Source organism: Cebidichthys violaceus, unplaced genomic scaffold (assembly GCF_023349555.1).
Source record: "Cebidichthys violaceus isolate CVI_PGR_0920_01 unplaced genomic scaffold, fCebVio1.0.p SCAF_195, whole genome shotgun sequence".
NCBI lineage: Eukaryota > Metazoa > Chordata > Actinopteri > Perciformes > Stichaeidae > Cebidichthys > Cebidichthys violaceus.
Window position 1 is genome coordinate 81,852 of NW_027176367.1, and position 25,008 is coordinate 106,859.

Consider the following 25,008-nt stretch of genomic DNA (forward strand, 5'->3'; position numbering starts at 1 on the left):
TACTATTATGAAGCTGTAAATTAGTATATATAACACTAACCACTATGTTGCATTTATAAGCAGTATAAAAATAAATGCTTTGTAATGCACTATACAACACTAGTGCAGTTGCAAGCCCATATAAGGACATTGCTACATGTTAATTAATATGAAGCATTTATAAGAGGTAAATAAACAGTTAATTAATTAATGAATGTTTATTGTGATTTATAAAGATGTAGTCAGCCGTTTTAAATTTGAATATTCATGTTATGATCAATTCAATAATTAAGCGTGTGTATCTATGCATGTGTGTATTTAAACCATATACCTAAAATATCAAAATGCGTTCCAGTCCGATACCTTAATAATCCCAAGATACTGAGTCGATACCGAACGACGACCACAACCACGCCCTGGTGAGCTGCCGGAGGTGAACAGTCACACTGGAAGGCCCCTCCAGCAGACAGAAACTGGAATTTCTGGCTTCTAATATAAGAAGTAATAAAAACCTCATTTCAAATCCCGGTGACATCTGTCGCACAGCATGTTGTGTGGTTCATGTCGAGATAAGGACTGTAATCTTTAGGATGATCTAATATTGTTTATTCATCATGTCAGTTCTTTTTTTTGGCATACTTTAATGAACACAATTTCCCATGAGCCCTAAAAGAGGCGGGTCCACTGACACATGGAGGCTGTAATCACAGCAGGACAGAGAGACGCAAACGCTGCACACGTTGATGGACAGAAAGAGAATACTTTAGTAAGAAGTACCAGCGGCACGCGGACCCGCAAGGGCCCCAAAGGTGGATGAGCAAACGGGAATCCTAAATACTCCTCCACCTGCTGCTCTGCACCTTTCACTGAGCCAAGGAAGGCTGCAGGAGCACGGCTCTCGAGAACAGGTGGCGGAGCATGTTTCTCACAGCCGATACAGAAAGAGGAAATAGAACTGCAGCAATAATGACTTACACGCCATCTTATAACCCAGTCCTGAAGTGCAAAGTATGTATAAATATGGACAGATGAACAGGTGCGTGGAACAAGCATGGTTTAATTCAGCCAACGGCCCGAAGGCAGGAAGCACTGCCCTTTGATCGCACACATCCATGTATGGTATTCCTGGATGCTCCTTAGTTACTTTAACGACTCACAAATGTGCAGGATTAAATCTGTCGAGACCGCATCGAGGATTTGAGAAAAACACTCGCGGAACAGTTGCGGAGGCGGCTTTTGAAGAAGTTTATTGGCACAGTTATAGCAGCAATGTGTTCTTTGTTTATTAATCTCAACAACAGTTTGTTTCTATTTGGCTTTTGAACAAAACAAAACAAATCCTCTGGCTAATAGTTTTAATTTACAGAAAAATGAAGAAAAAAAAAATGATGCCACTTTGAGCTCAGTTGAAGTGATTGTCAGCACAATTGCATAAAGTGCATATATGCAACATAAAGAAAGTGAAACTGAGAATATGTTCTGCTTTAGTTGCTGCTTCGTAGCTACATTCTTAGTGGTTTATTCTAAAGATACTCACTGTTTATAAATAGATGCGGTGTTGTATGATTATGATTATGTTTCAGGGCCGTAAAGGTGTTGAAATATAAAATGTATAACGATGCTGTTACGCGGTGACGCAGCTGTACCCGGTGCTCAGTGTTGTAGCATGTTGTTTACGTTGTAAAGTGTGAAGACGCAATATATACTGGAATGCGGTACTTCTCTGCCTTTTCTACAGATAAATATGTTAAATACAGTCTGTGGAAGTGTTTTCAGCATCGACAGCCACCAGGCGGATTCAAAGAGACAAATTCTGGCCAGTATTGCACACCAGTTTTCAACCAGTTCTGACACATCGGCCGCTGAACTCTGCCAACTCCATAGCAGGAATATTAGAACATCCACTTGTCAGAGGACCAGACCAAAAGCCCCTCCCTCCCCTCCCCTCCTCCCTCCCCCCTCCCTCCCCTGGTCTCAGTAGAAAGCAGGGTTTGTGTGCTCGATGACGCAGCGCCGGCAGTGGCGTCTAACAAACCGCAGAGCCTCTGGCGACACCTCGCAGTCCTGCACGTTGAGCAGCTGCAGCTCGCAGCAGTTGGCCGCCAGAGCTTTGAGTCCTCTGCCCGTCACGCTCTCGCAGGCCCTGAGACTCACGCGCCTCAGGCCTTGGCAGTACATGGCCAGCTGCTCCAGCCCGCTGTCCGACACGAGCGGGCACTTGCCCACGTCCAGGGACTTGAGTCTGGGGCAGCTCCTGGCCAAGTGGCTCAGGCCGTGGTCCGTCAGCCCTTCGCAACCTCTGGCGTTCAAGTAGCGCAGTCTCGGGCAGTAGCGGGCCACGTAGCGGACGCCCACGTCGGTTATGCGCGTGCAGTGGGCCACGCTCAGGTAGCGCAGGCAGCCCTCCAGGCGGGCGACCTCCCGCAGGCCGAAATCCCCCACCAGGCGGCAGTCGCTGAGGCTGAGCTCCCTTATGGAGGGGCAGTGGAGAGCCAGTTGGCGCAAGGCCTCGTCCGTCAGTCTGACGCAGCGGCGCAAATACAGATGTGTCAGGCGGGGGCAGTGGGAGGCGATAGTTCGCAAGCCCTCGTCCTCGAGGGAAAAACAATCGGTCATGTCCAGGTAGTGGATGGAGATCTGCTGGCCGTGAAGAGGGGACAGCTGCAGCGAGGCCTCCTGGGTAAGGCTGATGCACGTGACCTTAGAGCAGCCTGGAGGAGGACGAGGAAGAACAGGTTGTCAGCTCAAAAACAGGATTTCTTCAAAGTAGACTGTTTTTGTTTAAAGGATAAGTTCATAGAAATAAAAGTCTGTCTTAAAACAGCATTTTTCAAACAAAAAAGACCGTTACACTCTTGATTCCTCTCATTCAGATGGCTAAATCCTGATATCAGCATTACTTTTGTATTGTGCCCCCCTTCTATTACATTCAAAGTAGATCGAAAGGGATCTCACAGTGGCCAGTTTTGAACAGGAGGAATGTTTACAAAAAGCAAAAACTGGTGTAATGTACATACGGGCATGAGAGCATCGATTTAAGACGGACTTGAAAAAATGTGGACGTTCCCTTTAACACAATTTATTTTTGAAGATGTATTCCGAGTCGCCACTTGAGGGCGCCAGAGTAAAACCTGCAGCGTTTGGCTGCACGCCTGCCGCAAGAAGCATGAGACTGTCTGAGCGCAAACAACTCCCAAGAAAACCAAAAATTGTGGTGAAAAAGAATCGAAGGCTGATGTCCTCACCAGTTGGAATAGTAAACTTGATTTTCATTATTCTGTGCCGTCGAAATAAAAGCCACAAGTAGGCTATTTTTTGGGGGTTTTACAACAAAGGGCCTAACTTCCTGGTGCTCGTGGTGCAGACGTTGCTCTGCCACCAGAGTCCCGTCCAAGTCAATGTTATTTGTGTCACTTAATGAAAGCAGCAGACCGCTCTCCTGACTCACGTCGAGGTGAGTTCTGCTTTCGGCTAAAGGAAGCCGTTCTTCTCCCACATGGGAGCTTAAGGTTGGCAGAGCTTCTCCTGCTCCTTTAATGGTTTCACCAGCTTTAGAAGAAACGGCTGAGAGGGACCGAGGAGAGGAGGGTTTTTTTAATTTTTTTTTTAGGTAAAGCCACACATGTGCGTGATGTCGGGTAGCGGTAGAGAGACCATTACGGCAAGATGTTATAGAAGTTTCTTTGTTTTCTTACCTGAGAGGTTCAGGTGTTCCAGGCTCGGGCAGCGGGACACCACCTCGAACACGGCCTCGTTGGAGATGTTATAACAGCCGGCGACCTCCAGGCGGCGTAGCTCCGGGCAGCACTGGGCCACCACATGCAGCCCCCGGTCGGTGAGCCTTTTGCAGCCGTTCACCACCACCGTCTCCAGGGTCAGGCACACGTTCGGGGTGTCCTGGCACAGCCGGTGGGTCAGCACCCTGACGGCGCGGTCGGCGTGAAGCAGCTCCCCGGTCAGCCGGACGGTTCCCCACAGCCTCGGGTCCCACGCCAGGTTGTACCAGCGGCGGCACACGCGCGCGCAGCGGCACAGCTGATTGGTGGGGAGGTGGGAGAAGATCTGCAGGAGGGAGTGGTCGGGGAGGAGGTCAACGAGGGCGTGGTGGTGGCTTTTGGACTGGCGCGAGCGCGTGTGGGTGCCGGGCTGGGAGTGGACCACGGCGACGGTCTCGGCGCGGGCCGAGGAGGAGGAAGAGGAGTTGGTGTCATGGCCGTTACTGGAGAGGGCAGGCGAGGAGAGGGAGGAGGACTTGGATGGCAGGATAAGACCCGGGCTGGGGGTGCTCAGAGTCCGGGTGCTGGAGTCTAAACCTGAATAAGAAAGAGGAGAAGATATGTGAGGAAAGAGAAGGGTAGAGTCAGTGTCTGAAGACAAGTAGAAGTTCATTTTGTTTAAAAAAAACTCCAACTCTTAACATGCTTTATATGTTTATGAGCTTTGAAGGGGTAAAATTTACAGTATCAGCCCTCAACTTTTTGCTTAATCTCCGAATTGCAAGCCAACCCCATCCTGCAATGTGCAGCAGACTGTACCAACTTCTCTTAAAAAGGTGCAACCTTCACATTCCAGAAGATAGCTTTCCAATAAAACATGTCATTTCAAGTTTTGCTGCGCTTTTCCTTAAGTCGTGCACTCTTCATTTCCTCCATTTCCCAGAATGACTTGTGACTAAAAACACATCAACTTATCTTTATAGCACAACAAAACTCGACGTGCTTCACATTCGAGTGACCGGTTGGGTCACATTACAAAAACAAACGATCCTACGATTCCCGTAATGCAACCTACAGCATCCTTTCACTGGAACCTCCCTGCCTGGTAAATACCAAAATATTCTGAACTCCACGCACCCAGTTTGAAATGCAGGCTTAGTCTCTAAGCCCTAACTGAGATAACCCTTGGGTTATTTTCTCATGACTCGTCAAAAGCTGCGTTCAGAGCCGCAGAAGACATTTTACATCTGTTTCCACACACTGACTTGTTCCTCTTAGAAGAGTGCGCCACAGAGTTAGCATTGCTTTTCTGCTTCTTACTTCACTGTTGGACACAAGTTAGACAGTTTTTTAAGAAAAAGGATCAAAACCGATGCAACAGAACCAGAGATATGTTATCTTTCATTGTCCACATCAAAACCTGGCGCCTACATCACCCACAATGCAATTTGACCACCTTGATTCGTGTGCGTTATGCTAGAAGCTAACTAATGTAGCCTGAAAAAGAAATTAGCAATCACAGAGGTTTGGGAAGCTCACTTCTCTCGAACTACAAATCCCCAAATTTGTTTCATTTTCGTCTTCAGCCCCAACTGACGCTGACTCAAGTGACATCACTTGAGTCATTCAATCAATCGGACTTCACGAAGATCCCTCTGTAGCCAAAAAAAGGCTTTATACAACTTTTTTTTCAACACATTTGCAGTCTAATTCCACAAGACATGTGATGTAAACACAACATGTATTCTCCCTTCTTCGACTATGATGAATTTCTTGCTGTATGACTGTTTAAAAACAGCTAAAAAGCTGAGGAAATAGGTCAAAAAGTGCATTGCAGTGGTGCCATGTAGCCACACCAGCTTTTATCATCAACGAAGAGGAGTTTCCATGGATCTCGATATCGTGTTTTTGGATGTTTGGGGGAAAAAGTGTGTCACAGGGCCTCTCCATCAGATGAACTCTGTGGCTTCAAAGCGACCAGCTGAGGGGCTGACACTGTACGGTTATCCCTTTGTAAACACTGAGGCCCTCCTGACAGATGTCGCGCTCATCGCCGCCGCGTCTGAACACGCAGCTGTGAGAATCTTTGTGGCTGGATCCCATCACCGTGGCGTGAGCCGCCCGCCTCATAAGCCAGGGCGGCGGGATCGTAGTCCCGGGGTCGACCCCGTCACACCGGGACACTGAGTGCTCTTCTCCGATGGTATCTGCGTCTCCCCCATCAGCCCTCCGACCCGTCTCGTCCAATCCGGAGGAGCTCGGTGGGATTGATAGTCATCACTAAAAGCATTTCAAGTAATCGCGAGTGTGATGTCACTTACAGCTGTCCAACTACAAGTCTGCAGAAAAATGAGGTGTTATCATGTTTCAAAATAAATATTATTTTGTATGTTTGAGACTTATGGTTAATTGGTGGTAAGGGCAAGTCTCGAACTCTACTTTTTAAAGTGTTAAGACTATCATACCAAGAGGCAGTGTACCAGTTTTGGTCAAAGGCTTTTACTTTTACAGAAGAAACTATATCGTATCAATAAACTCAATAAGTTCATATAGCGACTTGTTTTCCCAAAAGGCAATATTCAGTATAAACTTTGGTCAAAAGTTTTCATTTATAATCCTAGAATTCAAAATTGCAGTGGAAACAATAACATGGCCCTTTTCACAGATGATTGGTCCGTGGCGCTTCAAACTGTGACACTCTAGGTACCCCTCTAGCATCCGCTTTGGACGTGTCGGTTTCCTGTGTCTTTTCAAAATAAACTTCAGAAGTAGATTTACTTCATTTTTAGGTTTACTTGGCTCGGTTTAGGCCACAAAGCCGCTTGGTCAGGCTTAGGAAAAGATCGTGGTTTGGGTTAAAATATTTGTTGTTTGTAACCTACGTACTTAACTACGCCATGTACATAAGTTACGTAACAAAAGTCAAATAAGTCACACGGGACTTGAACAGTGGTCTCCTGGGTTCATGTCTGTTTCCTCAACAGTGGACTTTTCTCGTTCTTTACACTACGTCAGTTGCTCTGACCGTCTAATAATGACGGGTTTACATTTGAGTTAGTCGGTGAAAGCCCGGTGCTCCTCATACAGACGCTGAAGGGTGCCTCTGTGCATTGATGTGTTGAGTCAACGCTATGGCAGCTTTTGAGGAGTAGTATTTGAATAGACGATACTCAGGTTTACTTTCACTACCTGCCACATTCCCCGATGATTCCCGTACATTTACACAGATATTATCTTATCAACACTTTATCTACCCACACTCCCAGTCCTGTAGATCGAACCATGATTGAACCGGGTTGGTTAATGGACTCTTCAAGGACCGCCAGTCAGCTGGTTCCACACAGCGTATGTCAGCATCGTCATGAAGAATGGACCGCATCCTGCCTGTCATGTGGATTTGTGTGCAGCGACGGACAGCTGGGCAGTGACACCGTCCTTACGACCGTCCTGCAGATCTGTATTCCAGACCGCGGTGCGGTCCGCCTCCCTCCTCGCCTCTGATGACATCCACAGACTCCCCCCCCCCTCAGGGAACATGTCCACCGATTCACGGCTACTTTACAAACTCCTCTCTCGCGTGTCTTAAAATTCTCAATTCCATGCAGATTCGAGAAAGAACTACGATTGCCGCAGTCCAAAATGCATCGCGTGTTAAAAGCTGCACTCAGTTCAGGTTTGATACATCACATTCATGGGTGGTCTGCCTATGATTAGCTCAACTTTTAATGTCTGGGACTATTTCCTTGAGGTCATCTAGCTTATCTTGGCCTGTGTATTTCTTTCTTAATACAAAGGATTTAATGGTTCCAGGTCCTGATAAACACCTCATCTATTTCGAATTTCACACACCTGTCCAAATAAGTCATGACAGCAGTGGTGCTGGGGCTTTTTTTTATGTTTATTCAAGTACACTGCAAGTATTGCAAGATTCCTGAGTTAATACCTAGCGATTGTGGAATTATCCAATAGGGGCTGGAAACCACACGCTGTGCAACACAGAGCCCGTTTTTGCCAACGGGTCGCTTGCAATTAAACCCTTTCATTAAATAATAAGAATATTAATGATATAAGCTAATATATTTACGTATTAAAAAGCTGAATTCAAGTGTCAACCCCCGAGGTAAAGATCTACAAAAGTCTGGACATGCCGGAGAAGATCGGATTGCATTGCTGGAGTCTTGATGAATGCGTGTCTTTGTTGTCCAACTCCGAGCTAATGCGATGGTTTCTGCACGCAGGAGATGAACTCATCTGCCACTGGCTAAGGAGCAACTTCCAAATTGCGTAATTACATGTGTCACTGATCAGAAAAGAGCTCCAAGCGGAGAAACACAGTGCTACTAATTAGACTGCATCCACCCCCTTCCCTTCTCTCAGAGTCACACTTCCACACAGCTGGTGGGGAAAGTTAAATGAAGACAGCTTTGCAGATTAGCGTGGTTGCACTGGATTTTGGATAGATGGCACCTGGGTCTCTTTAAGAAGGCCCAGGCGTTATCTATCTGTTTTCTGTTTATCCAATCACCATTGACTATCAATGCTGTACATGATCTTGTGATTGAAATATTTACTTTTCTTTCCCACTTTGAAGCTTCTGGAGATGAAATAAGTCTTTTTGCATCTGAGGAACCTCAAGGAGTTTTTCAGGGCGAGCCCTTTGTTCCATGTGATGATGATGATGATGATGCATTTGCAATCAACAGATGTTTTTGAGGACTTACAATTTAAAAATTAGATGTTCTGTTCTCTGTAGTAAGAAAATTGCCAAGCATGATGAAATAATCAATATTACTGCATGCAAAATACACGCTTCATCGGGTGCAGAAAGTATTTGTCATCCTGAGAAAGCTCAAATCTCATCATCGGTCGTAAAATCAATGACCTGCATACACGCCCTCTAAATAAAACGTTCTTAAAAACAGAAACACAACAACTACTAATACACCAATAACACACAAAAAAAGATCTGATATATGAACAAAAGGCCGTGTGGTGCGCATCGTATTTCGTCTGATCGGGCCGTAAGTCTACTACAATTTCCGAGGTCAAGAAATAAGTTCATGCTTAAGCCGACAGACATGAGAAGTCCTAGAAGTGCTGTGGACAACAGCTCTATCTCCATGACCACTAAGCAAACTCAGCTGACAAAGACCATCTAAAACAATTATAAGCTCCAGAAAAAGCTCGCCAGCGGAACCTTGAGTTATATTTGTTGGGTTAATAAACCCGCAGCTCCAAACTCTAACCATGAAAGAACAAAAGTTTGGAATCCGTAGAAGTTAACCAGAGTGGTGTCTTGTTTTATATCTTATGTATCAATGCAAACCTATCATTAACAGAACAGATACCATGCAGCTGTTAAAATGCTCTTCAAGGGAACTGTAAGTGCAGATGGTGGGAGGCTCAGATCGTTCAGGAAATCAGAGGAGAAACAGTGGAACATCTGGTCTTTACCCTGGACAAAGAACAACGGAACAGTGGTGAAATGAAAGAGAAACTCATGCATTTTGAATGTGCGTATAGCCACAGAAAGGCATACTTGGCTGAAATGACTGCCACTAATACCCAAATCTAAGCTGATCCACAGAAGGGCCGCAGCAGGATCTCATTAACATCAACTTACTTCTGAGACACATCTGGATCGGGCTTTTGATACCAGAGGTTTAATGTAAATCAATGGAAGTGATCACTGAAAGGACAAGATGCTTGCGTGATGAGGAGGATGCAGCTGCATGTTCGGAGTGATGTCGCTTTAATGACAAAAACCTGATGATTTTTAAAGTAACGCACAAAAACAGATTCATGGGCCTCCGAAAGAAAAGAGGGGCGAGAGGGAAAAACAGAGAGGGAAGATAAATTGGCAAAAGAGTCTGCAGACTTTAGCAGAGACGGAGACAAGTGCACAGGCAGGGTCAATCCAGAGTTTGACGCAGTCTGGTCATAAACCAAAGCTATAGGGATTGTTTTTCAGGATCTCGCAGTGCTGCGAAGCTCTGCTAAGACCCTGTCTGGAGCTCGCAGGGTTATTACCGCTGCATCTGGCAGAACAGACCAATCCATTACCTCAATGCCATTAGCCCTGTGACATGTTCCTGCTCCGCAAGCTCCACTGTGCTCCACTGTGCTCCACTGTGCTCCCCCCCTCCTACCAAGACCGTGACAGGCGGCGTGGTGCACGTGAGGAAATCAGAGACGCTCATTTTCTACTCAAAAGCCAGGAAATCAAATTCAAATCAACACGAGAGGGGTAAAAGAATAAGTATCCGCTGATAAAAGACAACCAGGCAGCAGGGACTTGACTGAAAGAGAATTGATTTATCAGCACTAAACGGTTACGTGCTCCGGTTTTTTAAAGGGGAAACATCCGACCGAGAGAGAACTCCTGGGATAAGAAACATCTGGGTCTGTCTTGGGTTTTATTGAATACATGGAAGTTGATATTGCCGTACGGTGTGGCGGCTGGGCTATCAGCAAAGCCTTCACTACAGGAAGGTCTTACGTCACTGGGCAACCTGAGAGACAATAGGGCCTGCTGGTTCCTTTACAATGTGCACAACTTGGACAGGAAACAGACTCCTTAGCTCCACACAACCCCCATACCTCCGCTACTTCTGGACTGCAGCTATTCTCACACTCACTCAGTCTCTGGATTCTGTTTTTTTTGTTTTTTTTCTTTCTTTTTCAACAGATTCGGCTACAAATGAGCCAGGAACTATTACGCTCTTTCCCCAGCAACACGACTAATTTCCTCGGGGGAGTTTTCCGCCTCTTAAAGCCCTTCTGTCAGTTCAAAAGACACAAACGTCTCCACACGCTGGCCTCGCCACTTTATAAATCCTCTGCTGAGGAGGACAGCAGACGCACGGATGTCTTGAAGCCAAATTTGAAAAGGCGTGATCTACTCAATGTCAGAAATGAGCATTTGTGTGTGTGTCCATTCATCACAGCACACATTTTCCAGAATAGAGATGGAGGTTCAGACTCCAAAAGCATCACGCTAACCTGATCTGGCCTTTGGCAAATCATTGAAATTTAACATTACATCATTTTTTTGTTTTACAGGTTGTTAAATAAGGATGTCAAAGATGACATATTTTTTTTTTTTTGCAGGGAATCGTGTGTATGAAATGCCTCTCTGGACAGTTTATCCTCTTTGGCAGTAGTGCGAGTGGAGGTTTAGAGTGCGGAGTGACAGTCGTGTCAAATGGACTCAGGAGGGTAACGTTGGCTACAGGCAGCACACAGCAAGACGAGCTGCACACCAGACAGGAATGGAAAAGCGAGCGCTGGCCTGAACGGTTGATTTGGTTGTGATGAGGAGCAAATGTAATGATCTCATGTGGTTGAAGCAACAGAACAAGGGAAGAGCTGGAACTTTTTGGTTAAGCTCTTGATGAATACGGGTTCACTTCAACTCCAGAAAGAGGTTGTTTTGTCTGAAAGAAGTGCCTTTAGGGAAAGTAAAAAAAAACAAAAAAAAAGTGCTTTATGAAACCTATTTATCAGCTCAGTTTTGTTTTTAGAAACAATATGCATATTAGTGATTGGTCTTCACTGTATATATTGATAATGATATACACAGAACAAAGATGCCATTGTGCAGGATAGATCTACAGCTTATCACAGACTAGAACAGCCATCTCATGAGACGCTTTAGTCTCTAAACATTGTGTTGGCAATCCTCTTAGCAACTTTGAATGTGGAAAAAAAACAGGTCAGGCAAAGTCAAAAAGCAAAAACTTGATTGATTCTGACGGACAAATCTTTTTTTTTATTTTACAAAATACGCTTATTGGCTTTCATGTCGAGACTTACATGAGAAGATTGATACCACTCATGATTGTACGCTAAATATGAAGGCATGAATCTTGACCACCACCAATGTTTTCTCCACCTAAATTAAAAATCTTTTTTGCTTCATATGAAAGAACGAGGTGTTGTTCTTACTCACAAAACATTATTAAAATGAAAAAAATAAGTAATTTAGTTCTGGTTCAATCTGTCCAACCAGGACCTCCTTCAAGAACACTTCGAGACATTTTCCCCTCATTTTTGTACCATTGCAGCTTCAGCCACAACTGACATTTTGCTGCTTACGTAATGAAACAAACCACAGAGTTAAAGGAGGGGAAGGGGAACGCCAATGTGTCAGTTCAGCTGGTCCACAACTGTTGCTCATGTTGCCACATGAAAAGCCCAAAGACCCAGGTGTCTTTGGGCGTCTTTCCCAACTCCTGTCAAACACGCTGCTGTAGTAGAACTGAAAAATGTGACCCCCGTTGAAGAACAAATGGCATTCAAAACAACAGGGCCGGAGCTTCCTCCCTGAGACGGAGAGCGAGAAGACCGGGCAGTAATCAGAGAAGAGTTATGAGATCTCTCTCTCCTTCCCCCCCTCCTCCTCCTCCTCCTCCTCCTCCTCCTCCTCCTCCATCTCCTTTGCTGAACTGCTTTCACTTGTTTTCTTTTTTTTTTTCGCTCAGATTTCCTGGCTCTATAAGAGCGGTGGAAGGGAGGAAGAGGGAGGAGCGAGGACAGCTGATGGAGAAAATCTGGGGGGGAAAAAAAAGCATTCTTCGCCTCTCTGTGTTCTCTCTTTGCGTAGACAATTTCCAATGAGGATTAGAAGTAAATCTGTTTAATATCTCTCACTGCAATTGCTATAGGCTTGTTGGAAAAAAAATCTTAAAATAACTGCAGGCTGCTGCTTTGTGTCCTAAGAGAGAATATTGAAAAAGGTACTTTTCCTCCACAAATACTGCCTGCGATTTAATGAGCACAAACTTCTCGAGGCTGCGAATTCCTCCGCATAAAACGAGAACTATCTACAACACAGCTTCCTCTAATCCTCCATAAAAATAGTCAATCACCTGCCAAACATTTCCCTCCAAAGAAACAGATGCTTCTTTTATCCAAACAAACCTCTCCGCCCCCGGTGTGACAACGTCCAACGCTGCAGAGCAGCAGAACAAATGCAGCATCAAGTTTCACCAAAAAGGCTAATTTGTCAACTCCAGCTCCGAAGTTTGCCCAGAAACGCTTGGCTCAGAAGATCTACTGCGGTAATGACTGCTGATGAATGATAAAAAACAACAACTTACGTTTACGACATAAGTGGAGGATAACAACTTAAACGTCCTCTGTGCCGTGAAAACGTCCCGGCGGCGATGACACACACACGCAAACACCTCGCTGCAGCCTCCTCCGTTCTTGGTGCGGCAAGAATCAACAGTGAAACTCTATACGTCTGCTCGAGTAAACACCAGCGAGCGGGTCGTCAGCGAGCGAGGTTGCTCTGCAGATGAGGTGCGAGGGATTTGTTGCCTTTGGGAGGGCATGTTGGAGACAGCAGCTTTGAGGACGGGCTGTTTAGACTGCACAGCTGACCCTCACCCATCAATATTAGGAGTGTGTAACGCTGTAATTATTATATTAGAGTTCGTGATTCCATCATCATCCAGCTAATTAAAAAAAGGGTTTTTATTAGTCAGAGTAACTCGAAACACCTGAGTGGCTGTGGCGAGCGTTTCATTTGCGATACGTAAGTTACAGTGAGGATCTTCTAACGTGTTTGTTATGACCTCAATCGAGATCATCGGCGAGGAGATTGGCTATTTCTTATCGCTCGTCGCCGGGTCTGATTCCACACCAAATCAGGCAAAAACCATGCGAGTCCACCAGAAACTCCCATCAGCTCAGACTCCAGGGGGGGGCCTCCTGCAGCGACCAGCCGACCACAGCCGGATGGTCGGGCCCGCTGGAGGGAAGGGAGGCACGGGAGAACCAGAACCAGGACTGAGCGGGGCAGACTGTCAAGATTGTCCCTGCAGCAGTAAAATAAGAGGTTTTCTAAAAAAAGGGACAGCTTCGGTCCACAGAAACCGCCAAAAACAACACAAAACTTAACTTTAAAATGACTATTTTGCTGAACATTCGTCGTCATGGATAAAAATAATAAACAAGCGATTGCGGTTGGTAAACTATCGTAGTGATGCTTTTAAAAAAAACATTCAGTGTTGGTTGCAAACAGGGGGGAAAAAAACAAGGTAACAAGTTTCAAAAGTCTCAATACAGAGGACAGGAAGCAGAGCGAGAGGTAGAGGGATGGTTAAATATCTGCAGGGCTGATGAGGGAAAGTGGGAACAGGTGTGCAGGTGGGCGGGGCCGGTCAGGGGACTGGAACTGGGGGGGGGGGGGGGGGGGAAGGGGGGGGTACTGGAGGGAGTGGCTGGTGGAAAAAGTCAGAGGACATCTAGTGGACAGGTAGGGAACGGCAATTAACGAGTTTTAGGAAGGTGCGAAAGTGGCTGAAGAGACAGAAGGACGTCAACCAATGGAGGCACATTGTACTTTTGCAAAAATTGCTGGAAAATTGAACTCTGACTAATCATTGCTTGCAGTCCTTCACAACCTGCTTGACATGCAACGGTAAAAGTGCTTTTTAAATGTACTTGTTTTAACTTTCTCATTATTTATCCATGATTTTGCATGGTTTTTCAGTATGTTGTACTACTTCACACTCAGGTCTTCAGTGAAAATGACACTTTAACATGTTAACATCCGTGCACCGACACGTTACACCTTGTAGACCTTTCATAAATTGAGGAAAAACATTTCTAGCAATTTTAATCTCTCGGCCAGGAACATGTGAAACATCCTACATGCACAAATGTTTTTTTTTCCACTATGATAAAAATGACGAAATTGGTGTAAAAGCTAACTTGTTTGGCCTTAATTGGCCTGATACTTTGTGTTCTGCTGCTGGCATTAACTTCTTGTTCAATAAGGCCATAACGACTTTACGTAGGAAACAGAGATCTGTAAAGAAGAAGAATCTGAAGGTGATTCTGCTTTTTGGAGAATTGCTCATAAATCATGAGCGTTCGCAGCGTAATCTCCCAGTGTTGTCTGGTGTGGAAGGACAGAGTCAGCTTTTTCCCCCGTCACTGTTATCAGTGTTTCTGTGGTCCTTGGCAGACAGAGAGGAAGTCGGCATGTTCATTGTTCCCACCATTCCCCTGTTCCTCAGCTACCTTCCTGGGGCCATTATAAACGGGTGAAGGAGCTGACCTGAACCCGAAAGCATCCTACCCCCCTTCCCCGCGAGTCTGCGTTACATCCAGAGCAGCTGATATAGGAGGATGAAGACGGCGTTCGAGAGAGTGACAACACGCAGGCCGAACATCTCCGGGTGTTGTCAGCTCAGCTCCCGCCATGTCTGAGCCACATTCCTACGGTATGCCCTGAGTTCGGCTGTGCCAAAGCAAACCCTTGAGGCCCAGACAGGGTCACAGCGCAAAAACCCCCGCTGGGAGATACTCAGTTTCATCCCACAGGAAGGATTTACTGTCCCGGACTGTGCCTTTCAGTCTGCGGCTAATAAGCAACTGGGTCAGGCCACCACGAGCCCGTCTAAATAATAAACGAAAACAGAGACACTTTTGCAGAAGCCTGCCAGATGACTGCCCGGCTCGGTTTGTTTTCAGGAGCAGAATGAGTGAAACTTCCAACTGTTGACTTTGAGGGGAACACATGTTACAAGCAACGGCCTGCTTCCCATCTGTATGCTGATATTACGGCTGAACAATGATTTAATATTATGGTTCATTGAGTTTAAATGTGAAGAGTTTTGAGATGATTATCGGGTCTTTCGGTTTCTTCTGGTGACGGAAATTTGGATTTGTAGGAAAATGAAACATTTCTCGTTGTCAGTGGCTTTGGTTTGTATACGGCTGTAATCCGTTAAATGAGATTATGTGTCTCTTGGAAGAGGAAATAACTTTTCTTACAAATGAAAAGTTGAATCCTTGAACTCTTTCTCAATTCAGTACAACCTGGGGTTCTGCAGATCCTTACTTGGTGTGGTATGATCCAGCTTTTGGTGGGATGATGTGAGTTAACTTTAGGTGGGTATTGGCCGTGTTGACTCTTCTCTACTTGGGCTACTGTCACACAAAGCTTTTTGCGTTTGCCTTTATCTCATAATTGTCATTTGTAGCACCCGTGGTGGCCGTTGAGCAAAAGTTATGTGGCGTCTTTAAGTGAAATTGCATGGTTCAGTTGTCCCAGAATATAATTTCAACTGCAGTTAAACATCAGTTTGTTAAATATCAGTTGGGCTCCTTTACATGTGATTTTAGACTTTAGACAACATTGAGAAACTAAACTTGTTTTCTAAAATACGGTTTTATCGGTTTCTACCGTATTGCGGCGCTCTATCTGACAGAGAACATGATTTCATATATTTAGGTTAAAATAACGACCTTAACTTAAATGAATAATGCTGAAAACTGGGTGGAATGTCAGTCCGGATAAAGCAAGATTGATATGTGCCACATGTTGCGTTTTAACTGACTAATTAAGTCACTTGCCGACTTTATTAACGCAGCAGTGACATGACTGCTGCATGGGGATAGTGTGTCAGGCCCTAATATGAAGACTCCCAGCGTGTGGTGGGGAAACAGCCCAGACTGCTTCCTGATTAGTTTAGTGGACCACAGGACGAGGTGGACAAGGACTGTGTAACCCGCCACTGTGTGAGTGTGTGAACGTGGTGTATGCATGCGTGTGTGTGTGTGTGTGTGTGTGTGTTTTTAAGGAGGGGGGATTTGACTGTGGTCGTGGTGGTTCCAGAACATGTAATTACTCCCACTTAGCATGGAGGGAAAAAGATATATAACGATTTCAGTCATAACACTGGCGGGAAATTATGATCGGGAAGCCACTGGTCTATACTCTGTATATGTATATATATATATATATATATATATATATATATATATATATTTCTATCTGCACAGGTTGTTCTCCAAGTAGACACATTCAGAACAATTATCAAATTACTCCGGATGCACACTTCCAGCAGCTCCTCAACGGTCGGATCCAAGTGAGTCAGCATTTCCAGCAAATCAAATGCGTCATCTGCTTCGTCCTAACGCTCAGCCACAGGAGGACGGTACGCCTCGCTCGATATTCGGTGAGGTTAATCAGTGAATTAACCTCGCCGGAACAAACCGATTGACTCGCATCTCGCGCGGAACCAAAACGCGCGCTCGGTGTGTCGTGAGGAGTTTTAGGCCCCCGCCGCTTCGTTCCCTCAGAGAAGCTGAGTGACAGTTACAAACACAGGCTGTAGCTGCTATTTGTTTTCTTGCGGGCAGCTCCGACGCCACGAGAATACTACATTCGTCGTGCCAGAGCAAATTCGAGATTGGTGATGACAATGCACGAGAGAGGAGCGCATATATCGGCGTATGAGCGTGCAAAAGAGAGCTGGTGAGTCACTGGTCAGCCCAGAGAGAGAGAGAGAGAGAGAGAGAGAGAGAGAGACCACAGCACAGAGGGAGACCGGCCATAATGTATCTGTGGTAGGGTTCGATAAGGTTCTTTGATCAAAATCAATGGGTTCTGAGATTTCACGTTCTCTGTCTGACTCATGCTCTTTAAACATTTCCTGCCCAGTTGAAGTTTCACACACTCCCAAAAGCCTGTACAGAACCGTGAGGCTCGCTGTAAATGAGCTGCAGGATTCTATTGTCACTAATATAAAGCTAGGCGGAGCTGGAGGCTTCTTCCAGTGGAGAAGCTCTGATAAAACCCACTGTACACGATCCGTTCAACGCAGACAAACTGAACAATGTGGAGCAGTAAGCGGCTGAAGAGCCAGACATTTTACTCAGGATCTGGTGGAGACCAAAAACAGAGCAAAAAAAAAATGAGACACACACTGTAAATGAATGCTAATGTTGCTCTGTGTCCGCTGGATGTGAAAATACGTTTGCCAACACATTAGCTATGTCAACCTTGTCAGCCAATGTGTTCCTTTTTGTGTTTTCAGCTTGTTATAATTCAGGTTTAAATGTAGCATATATTTTTACGGCGATATCCCACCATAAGTAATAATGTTTGTACTTTATAGATTGTATTTTTCGTGAAGTTTGTACAGATATTTGTCTCAAATAAATACGGAGACTGTCTTCTGGGTTTATAGTTGCCCTGTGGAGTTTTCTTGTAAACAATCCAACATAAAAAAAAACAAGGACGGGGACCCACTCGTAAGAAATCTGAGCTCCAGGACGTTTGTTTTTTTTCTCGAGCAGACATTACGTAAAATTCTTTTGATTGAGGGCAAAATTATTATGGTTAAGCTTGGGAACAGGTTTTGCTGAGGGTTTTGCTTGGCAAACCAAGTTTATCATTAAAATAAATGCTTTCATTAAAGGACTGTTTGGTTGGCACCATGTGGTCTGAAATCTTAAACGAATGAATGAAATGTCAAAATAAACTACGATTTCCTACAGAGCACACGCTCAAATTCAAGGTTTCAGGACATATGGCACCTGGCGCTGCGGTACATTTTCAGCTTTGACTGAGATATTCTGTTCTGTTCTTTTCAACTCAAATTTAAAAAAAAAAAAAAGTCCTACATTTGACTGACAGATTGTTAAAAATGTATCCGACCTGCTGACAGGGGGCTTCAAAGGACATCTGTCAGCTGCAAAGTATTTTCGAACCATTAAACCGAGCACGCAGTTTACATTCGTAACACACACACACACACACACACACACACACACACACACACACACTCCCGACAAAGAGGGGCGGTTCGCTGCAGTCGGTGTGCCAGGAGTTGGACGTTTGTCTGTGCGTGGAGCATCAACAGAAGGTGAAGCTCTCTTCTCCCTTTTTTTTACTCCCCACACCTTCTCCAGCGAAATCCCTCTCTCCAGCACTCGCACCTCCCTCCCTGGCAGCGCTTTGAGCCTGATACAGCCACAGTTTAGATAAGCATTCTTCCACAATGAGAAGCCAGAAGTGTGTTTTTTTCTTCTTTTTTTTTTCTCTGCTCAAACAAAGCCCACAAAATGCCTTCTGGTTTCTGATGGGAGCTGTTGAGTTTGTTTTCAGTTTAGGGTTATCCCAGGAACACGCAGGTTTCTCTCCAAAAATAGGCAGCGCAGAAAAGTGGATGAGGAGGACAGAGAGGGGTGGGAGGAGAAGGAGGAGGAGGAGGAGGAGGAGGAGGAGGAGGGAGGGGAGTTTGGTTAATGAGCACCAGATGCCTTACCTTCGCTGGTAGCCACATTCTTTGGAGCTTTGGTCGGTGTGGGATCTGTGCTCGAACTTATGTCAGAAGAGATGCTTGAGCTCCCTTTACCTGCAGGGGAAATGGGAAGAAAAACAAAAGTGCTGGGACACAGTGGAGCAACTTTGAGATGACAAACTGCAGTTACGATTTATAAGGGTTTTATTTTACCGTACAGCCTTTGAAAATCTTCTCAGTTGAGAGAAAACACATTTTATGCTTAATTCCTGTCCGTCAGAGATAAGGTGTTTCGTGATGTATGTAATACAGTAAGGAGGTATGAAGGTTAAGGAAATATAAAACCCATCGCTCTCTGCTGCCATGACTTTTATGCGCCTCACTTTTGGATGAATGGTTAGGCTTGGCACGCGCAGAAAGTCTCTGCTGGTTTGTTTGAGTAAGTGTCCGTTTTTTGATGTTTGGATGAAGAATGATAGTCTCCCTAAATCCCCCCCCCCCCCCCCCCCCCCAACAGAAACTCCTTCAGCTCAGACTCCAGCAAGGCCTTTTCGGCAGCCTGCCGCGGACAGACCCCCAGATTTCGGCTCCACTGCTGCCTTCGACCTGGAGCTCCGGCACAGGGGAGCAGGGCTCCATCTCGCTGCTCCGCTGGGAGCCAACACCAACACCACGCTGCTGGAGACCTGGACCGGATTGCTCTGGGCCCACTGGACAAAAAGGGAGGCACGGGAGAACCAGGACCGGGACTGTGCGAGGCAGACTCACAGACCCAGCTGCTGTAAAATGAGAGGTTTTCTAAAGGGACTCTGGTGGTAAAGAAAACTGTACCGCTTTTGTCCACAGGGGTCGCCAAAATAAACACAGAATTAAAGTTCCTTGTATTGTAGTTGTAACATCACAAAATGTATGATCAGCGGCTCATTCCTGTACAGCTCTTCCTTTATGAGCCACCCTTGTGTTCTTAGATTTAGATTCCTACACAGTAACACAAGAGTGCAACATTTCAAACAGCTATATTTTTGAACGTGTGCCTCTGCTGCCGGAGTGCAACAGGCCGGACCGCCATGCTGACTGCAGGCTGCATGTGGAGCAGTTGTTTATTATGGCATTTCATTCCTCTGTCAGATCATAAATGCAGCTTTTGTGGCTTTCCTGAGACTAAGTATGCGCCTTTCACCCAGCACGAAGAGGTATTCTCAAACAGTCACACCCACATGCAACACATCAAGTGCAGCCACCTAAAAAGACCAGACAGTTCCCGAAATAGGCAGTAAATATGAAAGCCTGCGTAGGGAACCGGTGACTCCATATTCAGCCACACGAAAGACACGCGATCACACCGACACATACGAAATCATTTGAAGCCAAACGCAGCTCGGCTGGTATGACATTTCGCGGTGACATCACAGAGCCTGCACATCTGCTACGACTCCTTCAGACCCCAGAAACGGCTCCGAAATTCACGAGGAGCTTGCAGTGGTTCCACTTTTCTAATGCGCAAGCAGAGCGGGGAGCACACGGCTGGAAACGCGAGCAATCTCAATGTTTAGCTGGTCACAGGACTCTCTTCCTCTGTGCGAGGACGATTGCTTTCTGTCTTTCGTGGAAAAAAAAAGCAACTTTGAGGAAAGCTCCTGCTTCCTGTCTTCTGCTTATATAATGTGTTGGTGGAGGGTTGCTGCATAGTTGTGACCAGAGGGTAATTAATTGTGGAATCGCACTTGAAAACAGATGTGGACAGACGAACTGCAGAGTTCTGCACTTGTAACTAAGATGCCTTCTCAGACACTATAACGATGCCGATCCCATGAATACTATGTGCAATATTCTCTTCTGTGAAATGACTATACTTTGAATAAACGTTCAACAAAGTCAATATTAATGACACGAGAGATTTCCATGAAACCAATCCCAGATCTGATACATTTCATGATCAGCATTGGCAATCTACTTACATTCTGTGATTTCCTCATTATAAACTACTTCTCATTGTTAGTGGCGGAGTCCGCCAATCTCGACCGTATACCGTGTGCAGCATGAAATTACATCGCAGTTAGAAAAAAAGCAAATTACCAACTGACTTTTGAATTGAAACAGCTAAACCTGCGACGATTAGTCGATTAGTTGATCGATTGGAAAGGACTCATCAACTATTTTTGATAATCGATTAATTGTTTTGAGTGGTTAAATGCTAATATTCTACTGTTTCAGGTTCTCCGATGACAAGATGTAATGGTTCCCATAACGCCTCGATTGTAAAATAAATATCTTTGGGTTTTTGGACCGTTGATCGGACAAAACAAGACATTTGAAGATGTGACCTTGGGTTCTGACAGACATTTGTCACTAATTTCTGACTTTTTTTATAGACAAAACCGTTAATTAATTAATCGGCAGAATAATGGATGACGACAATAATTAATAGCTGCAGGCCTAGAACCAACATGAGTTTGTTTTTTTGTTTGGCTGTTTTTTTTGTGCAGCGTCACCAATGTTTTTTCATTTTATTTTAATCAATAGAGGTAAACACGTCAGACAACCGGTAAATGTCTGTGAGTGTTGAGACATTAAACAGTCATGCTGTGATATCATAAGAATGTGCATTGTCTGCTATGAAGCCTTGAAAAACACTGAATGTTACTTTTCTTGCTGTAGGCCTGCTTCAACATGTTTCCATGTATCCCTGCAGACAATTAAACGGCATTAATGGTGGATCATAAAAGGGATGTGTGCAGCGTCGGACGAATCAGTCCCTCCGTGTGAACTCACAGAAGAAGAAGGATTTAAATGGGGGTAGTAGTAGTAGTAGTAGTAGTGATACTGGATTTGGAGAGCAATGCCTGTGTTCCACGTTGCAATGAAAGGGAGAATTAAGATGTTGTGAATCACTAGAGGAGAATAAACACTACCAACAGTACTTCACATATTTCCCACCTGACTAATGCCTGCTAACCCAACGAGAGGAATAAAACTAAAAGGAAGACTCAGATATGTGCTCGGATCCGTTCATGTACCTGACATGGCTGGATTCCTGGGTGGAGCTGGTCCACTTGTTATGTTTAACATCATGACTTCCAATCTTTTCTCTGCAGTTATTGACTTAGGAAGAGAGCTCACTGGAATGTTATTTATACAAACATCTCTGCTCTGGAGGCCGAAATAATGTGCTCGGCGGAGTCGGAATACGGGGTTTTTTTTTTTTTTTCCCCTGAATAAGTTAAGTTGAAGATTAGATGAGAAAGACAGCGGGGGAGAGAGGAGGTAGTGCAATCTGAAGACCGATATCTTATACTGACTGAAGGAAGTCTAACTAGGCCTATATAGTCTCAGCTGGGCTCATTAATCAACGAATGTTTGGAGCTTTTGTCAATATTTTGGTGGATGAGAGTCGGTTGATATGTAGTTTGGTTATAAAAATATCAAAACAAAAGTGATTTAGGCTGCATTCCAGTTGTGTTTCTGAATATATCTGACAGCTGAGTGAGATGGACGGTGAATGCCTCTGCCTGCTTAGCCATCAGCGCTACATTACTTATGACTTCTTTGGTCTTATAGATCAATAATTCAGACATAGAGCCAAAAAAAATGTGTCAATATTGCTTATTTCTTTTCATTAAGAAATAAAAGAGACAATTTGTATTTTTTTATTATGACTCTTAACAAGTAGCTGCAGGAGAGCTAACGCCAAAAATACCTTTTGAGAATATTACGCTATGATTGTAAATACTTTCACATGTACCCATAAGGCACCATGTAAGGAGGATTAGTTTCCATATAGAAGCTATAAAACAAAACACTTTCTTTTTGTTTTGTCTACATATGGATCATATGGCAGCGACCACTATGCACAACATGGCTGCCAAATCAAATAACAGATGGGGTTTTTGTAGGGATTGTGGACAGATATCAGTGGAGTTGGCTCTTATCAAGATAAGACTGACTAAGTGCCAACATGCCTATAAACACTGGTGTCCTTTGACCCGCCTCCACTAAACCTGCAGGAAAGCACTCTTTAAAAAAATATCCATAAATGAAGCTCCTTGGTGTTGTCTGATGAACGGGCTGCTCTGCCAAGTCAGCTCTTTTTGACTGATTATGTGAGGCGAGATATGATTTAAACTAACTCACAATACATCACACTTGTATGCATGTCAAACAATATCTGTGTGCGTTTCATTATCGCACAGACAGCGGCTGGAAGTGTGTTTTGTTTAAACTTCAAACTGTATACTGTGCTAAGTGTTTAAGATGTGACCACCAGATGTCACTCTGCATGTACGAAGAATATCAACGTTGCACATCTTTTTAAAAAAAAAAAAAAAAAAAAAAAGCAGTGAATATAAAGTCAAAAAGATGCTCCACATCGGCACACGTCCTCACAATTTGCAGGGTTTTTGAATGGAGTTTTGCGCACGTTCATCTCTACCCAAACAGAACACGCTTACACTGTGTGAATATGGGAGACATAGAGATGAATAAAGGGAATAGCGCTAGTTTCACGTTAGCTCACTAATGTCTAGGGAAGCTACAGACCCGAGAACCCCGCACATTGTTTTTTTCTGTTGTATAGTTTATGAGAGGAACCGTAGCACATTGCGGTAACATGTTGGCCTTTGTTGCGTCCAGTTTGATTAATACAAAAAGCTGACTTCTGCGGGGAACTCAAATAAAACACATCGTAAGTGGTAATTAGAGCACTTACCCTCGCTTCCATACTGTTTTCCATTGTTCGCACCCATTTTAAAGAATACATAATCTATGCGCAAACACTCGGTGTATCAAAAGCAGCTAAAGTCCGGAGTAAAAAAGGGAAGTCTTTCCATAAAGAGAGACTAGACAGTCGGAGAGTTTGGTGTTGGGCCGCTAGCTCTGACTCCAAATAGTTAATCCAGATGTTGAGCATAGGACGCCTCAGCATTACGCAAACCTAGAGTCCAGACTCGAGCTTCCAGCGGTGCAGACTTTCTATATCTGAACATCCACAGACAAAGAGCGGTGAAGGCTACTCTCTCTCTCACACACACACACACACACACACACACACACACACAGAGAGAGAGAAAAAAAAAATCCCGATTCGAGGAGTTCTGAGAAAAGTTTTTTGTGAAGTGGCCTAAATGGTAAGCAGCTGTTTATCAGGCTGAGTGCGGGCAATCACAGCGGCCAGACAACTTTGTGAGGACTCGCAGCTCTCCTCCTCTGGATCTGGATTTAAAGAGACCGCAGACCAGAGAGGGAGATGTGGATATTTAAAGAAAGATAAGCCAGCGACGAAGACTGTGACTCAGTAGAGTCGAGGAAGAAGTACTTATTTCACTTCAGTACAAGTCCTGAATTCATATACTCGAGTAAAAAGTACAAAAGTCTTCAAAGTAACTTAGGTTTAGTGGAGTAAAAAGTACAATAAGTGCCTCTGAAGTGTGTATAAGGAGCCTGTAAATTAGCATAAAAATGGAAATACTCAAGTACCTCAAAATTGCACGTGAGCACAGTACTTGAGTGACTGTAGCTCATTTCTACCACTGGAATAACACAGTCACAGTTTATAGCTGACATAATGGACGCAGCCCCATTAAGTTATTTCCCCTTATGTCCATAATTAATATTTAAGCATTATGTCATCACAGGTGTGATTTTAAGAGATTCAGGCAATCAGAGCAGAGGACACATACTCTTTAAATATTCTGAGGATGCAGGCCTGCTGACGGAAGAGGATGGTTTAACCACACATGTGGGGGAATGTGTCTATGAATAGCAGTCGCGCAGGTCATTGGATATCTCGAAGTAAAGCTGCAGGACAAAACCAGTTGTCTGCCGTCGACAGGTGACTTAATATTCTGGATACATGCAGAAATTCCTTTCTAAATGCACACGGCCGACAGCTCTAGCGAGGATAACGTGGTATTTATGGTCTATATGGGTTGTATTCTTTAATTAAACACAGATTAATGTAGCGCCTCTGGTTTTATCTCACGTTTTCATAAAATGTCATGAGTAAAGGTTCTTTCATCAGAGCGGAAGAAGTGTCTGGAAGTGCTTTTGTTTGAACATCCAAATGTTGCCGTACAGTTAGACGCACAAGTCAAGTGTTTAAAATATGACCACCATATGTCCCTCTCTATTACAAATCTTTAAAAAAATATTAAAAAAACATGCCAAATTTTTTGTCAAACATAACTTTCAGCTCCATATCAGAACCAATCCCCAAACTTTGAAGATGTTTTGAATGGCGTAAACTCCACAGAGAGAGAAAAAGATAAAGA

At 44.5% G+C, this 25,008-nt stretch overlaps 1 protein-coding gene across 1 annotated transcript; it reads right to left on the reverse strand.

Moving 5' to 3' along the window:
* Positions 1 to 1,953: 1,953 nt before the first annotated feature.
* LOC137875041 (F-box/LRR-repeat protein 7-like) lies at positions 1,954 to 23,895 on the reverse strand. The gene is made up of 4 exons (XM_068713982.1): positions 23,448 to 23,895; positions 18,767 to 18,856; positions 3,675 to 4,292; positions 1,954 to 2,690 (listed from the first exon to the last, which is right to left on the reverse strand). Exons 1-4 carry the CDS (start codon positions 23,482 to 23,484, stop codon positions 1,954 to 1,956), a joined length of 1,482 nt encoding a protein of 493 aa, XP_068570083.1. The 5' UTR covers positions 23,485 to 23,895.
* Between the last annotated feature and the right edge of the window lie 1,113 nt (positions 23,896 to 25,008).

What these genes read in the sequence shown, in the direction of transcription:
- LOC137875041 (XM_068713982.1), bottom strand. Translation starts at nt 23,484, where the DNA reads ATGGGTGCGAACAATGGAAAACAGTATGGAAGCGAGG. An exon ending in GAATGTGGCTACCAGCGAAG is followed by an intron (nt 4,293 to 18,766) that starts GTAAGGCATCTG and finishes TTTCTTATTCAG; the next exon opens with GTTTAGACTCCAGCACCCGG. An exon ending in GGAACACCTGAACCTCTCAG is followed by an intron (nt 2,691 to 3,674) that starts GTAAGAAAACAA and finishes GTCCTCCTCCAG; the next exon opens with GCTGCTCTAAGGTCACGTGC.